This window comes from Aptenodytes forsteri, unplaced genomic scaffold (genome assembly GCF_000699145.1).
Source record: "Aptenodytes forsteri isolate BGI_AS27 unplaced genomic scaffold, ASM69914v1 Scaffold127, whole genome shotgun sequence".
Taxonomy (NCBI): Eukaryota; Metazoa; Chordata; class Aves; order Sphenisciformes; family Spheniscidae; genus Aptenodytes; species Aptenodytes forsteri.
Genome location: NW_008794711.1, coordinates 636,347 through 641,940, shown reverse-complemented (window position 1 = coordinate 641,940; position 5,594 = coordinate 636,347). Strand labels below are relative to the sequence as shown.

The following is a 5,594-nucleotide window of genomic DNA, read 5'->3' as shown; positions in this document are numbered from 1 at the left end:
GGGCGTCATGACGTCAGACACCGGCCCCGAATCTTAAAGGGGCAGCTCCCTTCCCGGCTGCACGGCCCCGCCCCACCCCGAAAACACCCGTTCTCACGCCAAAACGGTCCAGAGGACTCTGGCGAGGCCAGAGTCCACCGCCCAACAACCCTCCGCTCGGGTGAGGGCCGAAGCGCGGATCCCACAGGGCTCGTCAGGCCCGTCCTGGGGGGGGAAATAACTGCTCCACAACCGGGGCTCGAGGTTTACGCACCGCCGAAATTTACTTTAGCAAAAGTGGGTGAAAAGGGGGGGGGAAAAAAGAAAAAAAAATAAATCGTCATCTTCTTTCAGGCTGAATCCTATTTCTTGTTACATATGGAGGCAATCAAGGAAAAGCCCTTTTTGTTGAAGATAAAGGCATGCTCCTGAGGGTGTTTCTTTAGGGTAATTCCAGCTCCGTTTGGGTCCACGTTTATTCTCCGCATCCCTCAAGGAGCGGAGCTACGACTCCAGTCCGACACAGGGTTAAAAAACTTTCTTCTGAGATATAAAAGTACCAAAGGGGGGAGGGGGGAGAGGAGGAAGGGAGAGAGGCAGGGGGAGAAAAAAAAATTTAAGAAAAAGAGAGCTTTGTGAAGACAAAGAACACCTGCGTCTGCAGTTCCCGACTGCTGGTGGAGGTTACAGCAAAGCCGCTCGTTCATGCGGTGAGAGACCCGTCTCAGAGCTCCTCCGGGATGGAGACGCAGCCCTGGACTTGGGGCTTTTCGTCGCGTGCGACGTTCCCTACGCCGTCACAACAGGTTTCCTACGCCGGCGCCTGCGTTTCCTGGCCCCTTGCCTTTCCTGGGGCGGGCAGAGGTGGGGGCTCTGGGGGGGAAAGCACAATCCATTGCGCCGCTCGTTAGCGGGCAACGAAACCTGACAGTTCCTCGCCGCCAAACTGCACGGCCGCCTTCGCTCGGTCGCCCCGTGCTCGGTCGCCAGCTCCTGGCGTTGCGCCTTGGCGCCTCGCCTGCGGTTCTTCTTGGCGCTGCCGGAGTTTCTGGAAGAAAATTCAGGAGTCAGTACCAGGAAAAATCGCGGCCCCGTTCAGTCTTTCTACGCGCGGAGCCCGAAAGGGCTGGTTGCGAACCTCCTTGCCCCCTCCGGGTTTACCCCGGTCCCTTTCGCTTCAGCCTGAACGATGCGACGCCCAGGAAGGACGCCCAGCTAGCAGCTTATTTCCTACGTGCCGATTTCTTCCGGCAAGGGAAGTTTTCAGCAGGAAACATTTTGCATGCCCCTGAAGAGCGGGGCTGAACGAGCCACTGCTCCACCAGAAGCAGGCACCGGCTACCACACTTCTGCTCCCGAGACGGTTTCGGAGCTCCCCCACAGCTAGGAGCTGCCAGAGGTCATCTCCCATCTAGGACGTGCGCCACACGGGCAAGAGGAAGCTCTTTACCTGCATTCGCTGTTCCCCTGCCATCCCTGCTGAGACGGGAGGAGCCTAGGAACAGAGAGAGAGTTACCGCTTCACTCTCAGGGAAGAGCTGCCTCACTCGGCACCCGATTCAAAGTCCTCTTGTCCCTGCAACCTCTTAGACAGCTTGAGAACGTTTCAGCCCCACTGGGAACTAGCACCAACACCGTCGGTTACGTTATTCCGCGTCTACAGGCACACGTGCGTTACTCAGAGGCAAAGAGCTTTGCCGCTGTAGACGCAAGGAACGCTTCAACATTGACACGTAGGCTCTAGACAAGTTTCAGGGAGGGTTTTCCCCCCCTCACCGCCACTGCAGAGCTGGCAAAAGCAACGGGCGCTCTCTTGTGTGAGCTGCAGCTTGTAAAAATCCAACTGTTAAGTTTCTCAAAAAATGAGAAAGCAGCTCTTTTTGTCCCGTCTGCTCAGCCGTACGGCACGCACAGAGGCAAGAAGCAAAAACCTACCTGGGCACCGCTAAGGGCGATTGGTTCGGATGATGTTTGGCCATCTGCTTTTTAGTGTTTGGTGTAGCGCCGGCTTTTTCCCTGAAGGGGCCCGAGGCCAAATTCTTTAGTCCGCAGTTCCTTAAAAAGAATTCTGTATGTCTTGACTGTGTCCACAAACCATTCACCGAGCGATCGCAACAGCTCTTTTACACTTAAAAAAACCCCTCCCACCCCTTTGCATCACTGCTCCCCGAAAAAAGGAAGGGCAGGAGGCTTGTGGAGATCTTTAAACCCGGGTCTCCCAGCTGCCCGCCTCCCTCCCTGCCCACCGGCCCATTCTACCTCCCTTCCTAGGAGCCAACGACGTTTAACATCTGTCGCTTGACAGCAGCTCTCCCCGGGCACGTGCCCTCGCTCGTGCACACACACAGACTTACTTTTTTACAGATCTCTTCTGAAGATCTTGGATATAGTTGGTTCTCTCTATAGGATGCCCTCGAGCCCTGTTGAACACTGGAGAGAGACAGGTCTGAGTTAAAGCAACGCTCCATACGAGTCACCTTTGGGGCTGCAGAGCGCTTCTTAGAAGGATTTTTAACCCCTTCAACCAATCCTTCCAAACTCAGGCCACAGAAGGTGACTCCTTACGGCGTACCGCCCTCCGCACGACAGCCCGTGACAAGGCAGACGGGCGGGCAGAGCTGCAGCGCGGCGCTATCCGACCAGCGCTCAGTGCCCCCCGGGGTTCACTCAACCCTGGTTAGCTCCACAGGCGGGCCATAAACTTAATTCCTTCGTTCCAATCACTTCGCAACACCCCCAACACCTCTCCTCCTCCAGCTCCCACTCTACACGACGGGAAAACACACACACACACACGCAGAGCTAAACCACAGTTACCTCCCTGGAGTAGCCCAAACCTTTTGACCATCTAAAACCACGAGCCCGTGACAAACATTTCGCATCCGAACCAGAAGGACATACGCATACGTACACTCTATTGCAGTATTTGGCTCCATGCCTTCAACATCAATCAGGTACCTGAACAGATCAGCAAGAAAGCTCTAATTACGCAATTAACTATGGAAACGTTGACAGGTTAGTGACGATTCAAAAAAAGAATAACTGGGAAGCTTTTAGAGCTTCTATTTACACGCCAGAATGGAACATCAGCGTTTGGTCTGCTGAAATCGGGGATAAAAAGCGTCCCCTAACAACCACCCTCTCGAAGCCGAAAAGTTTTAAATCCTTGCAAGTCTGGGATCACGCAGGTCACTCGACTCTTGTTTTACTGGTGCAATGCTATTTCCTCCTGGAGCAACGAGGAGCCGGCAACGCCACCACTTAACTCAGTTTGACAAAGGACAAACTCACCTACAAACCAGGTAGCCGGTTCTGTTCAAGCCATGCGTGCAATGAACTCCGATGAGTTTATCTGTAACACAGAATAATCAGGTTATATTTAAGCGCTCTTTCTCCAAAACCCAACCAGAACAAGCCCGTTTGCATTCGCCCTCCAACAGTGACACTAGCGTGAACAAACACAAACGACCACGCAACAACGTCACCGTATTTATGCCTAATTAGCACCACCGATTCAGCTCATGAGCTCATTTAATTCTGTGAGCTCATCTGCACGGTCACACAGCTCACTGCAGGGAAGATGTATTTAAAAGCCCCACAAAAAGCTACCCCACATTTCCCAACAGCTTGCTGCTTACGCTGCTACCAAAAAGCAATCGGTATTTAAAGCCAGCCTAGAGATGCAGCCTCAAACTTAATTAAAGCTCAACTCGCTGCCAAATTATCAGAGAGCCAGCGTGAATTCCTTGACCACAACAAACCAATCTTACTGCCTTGACATTCACATGCCAAGAGAAGGAAAAAGAAATTCGTGCTGTTCATTAAAACATCACCGGCCTCCAAGTCTGCAGTGCCCTTCCCAGCAACAGCAACGTACGGGAAACCCACATTTACCATTGTCTTTGTTGTCTCTCAAAAACTTTTTTACAATGCATTTGAATTGAAAAATGGTGTGCCTGTTTGGTATTTCATGTCCCATCGTCAAGATCTTTGAGTAGCAGAGTGTGGCTGGGAGCTCCTACAAGAAAGAAAGTCGATGATTTCCACAAAAAGCGCAAGGATTCTTATCAATTAGAGAACCATAGACCGTAAGCCAGAAGAAGCCGAGCTTTTCAGCTAAGCCCGAAAGAGCAGCACCACAGTTTTAGGTAAGAAAACTTCTGCTTCGCTCCTTTGACATAGTACCAATATTCCAGCGCAACCTGTTCGCATTTTTAGTTCTTGTGCCTTTGCTCTTTCCTCCCCGGGGAAGACGAAGCACACGCGGAGCACGGAACACCTTTCCAAGCAAGTATCCACGCATTTGATACCACAAGCCAAAGCTGGTTGTAATCGGCTCTTCGCTCAGGAGAGCCTACAAAAACCAGCTTTAGGGTATCCCAAAACTTGTGCTGGTCGGTACAAAGAGGATCTGCACAATGGGGGTTGAAGACCCCAGGCCTGTCCTTGATCGAAGACGAAGACCCCATCCCGACGGGCCTGCAACGCTTCACCTCATCCCCCTGCCAGAGGATTCGGGTGCCTCGCGCTCTTTAAAGCTATCTTCTTGCAAGAAACACCTTCCACTTTATCAGCAATATCAGGGCTCACACAGAGCTGCGCCTCCCCAACAGCAAGACCAAGACTGACCTCTGGCCCGTAGTAGCGAGTTGTGTACGTCAGGTCAATGATCAGGCCCAGTTCTTCCTTCTGCTCTTTGATTTTCTTAATGAGGTCACGAGGCGAAAATCTCTCCTCTGGATGAAGGTTCTGATCAAAGCTCTGAGGGGAAATAATGTTTAAGAGCAGATATTGAACTCAGGTGCATTGCGACTGGTGGGAAGAGGTTCATGCTCCAGAACCTCCCAAAAATCATCCCTTCAAAGAGAAAGACGCAGGCAACGAGCAAAGGCAGACGGACACACAAGTGACACCGAGCCAAATCAGAATGCGCTCAGGCCCTCGCTGCTTTGGGACTGTTCAGCTGAGGGCTTCCAGGAGTGACCGAAGACTTTATACTGTGGCAGAACACTGCAGCGTTACAAACACACCCAGAAACTGAAGTTTTTGTTTGGTGAAAGCTATAAAATAGGCCTTCAGCTCAAACGGAGGTAAACAAACAGCACTGCTCCCCGCCACGAGCTCCGCGACCCCCACGGACGTGACCCAGTGTTTGTTTTAGGCGTAACTGCTGCGCTCAAACCACTCCGGAGCAGAGCTCGCCCCAGCACACGCAGCGACGGGGTCCTCCAGGCACAGGCGGGTGGGCAGCGGCGCCGCCGCCACACCGACCCCTCACAGCCTCTGCTCCCGAAACTCGGCTCTGGCACCGTGTTCATCGCGCTGCACGGCCTCCAGGCACCTGGCAGCACCGGCGGGGGCTGCCCGCAGCACCCCTCCTGCCCTAACAGAGCCGGCCCGGACAGACCTCCTCGTATCCAGGGTGCCCGGGCGGTGCTGCCAGCACCCAGAAAACTGCCAACAACCCCCAGAAGCCGTTCCTGGTCACCCCCACGGTGTGAACGCCACCACGATCCCGTCACACAGCAGCGACCGCGCCGTGCTCCTCTCTCCCCCGGGTTATAACCCGCCTACCAAAAATAAACAACGGAATGACCTACTGATGCTCTTTCTCT

At 53.3% G+C, this 5,594-nt stretch overlaps 1 protein-coding gene across 1 annotated transcript in view; it reads right to left on the bottom strand.

Moving 5' to 3' along the window:
• Positions 1-593: 593 nt before the first annotated feature.
• The window catches only part of DUSP11 (dual specificity phosphatase 11), a 6,938-nt gene continuing 1,937 nt past the window's right edge, over positions 594-5,594 (bottom strand). The window contains exons 2-9 of the mRNA XM_009273809.1: positions 4,609-4,740; positions 3,874-3,997; positions 3,271-3,331; positions 2,891-2,937; positions 2,334-2,409; positions 1,915-2,034; positions 1,430-1,474; positions 594-1,027 (exon numbers count right to left, since the gene is read on the bottom strand). Coding sequence (XP_009272084.1) covers positions 769-1,027; positions 1,430-1,474; positions 1,915-2,034; positions 2,334-2,409; positions 2,891-2,937; positions 3,271-3,331; positions 3,874-3,997; positions 4,609-4,740 — 864 coding nt within the window. The 3' untranslated portion in view covers positions 594-768. The remainder of the gene's footprint in view (positions 1,028-1,429; positions 1,475-1,914; positions 2,035-2,333; positions 2,410-2,890; positions 2,938-3,270; positions 3,332-3,873; positions 3,998-4,608; positions 4,741-5,594) is intronic.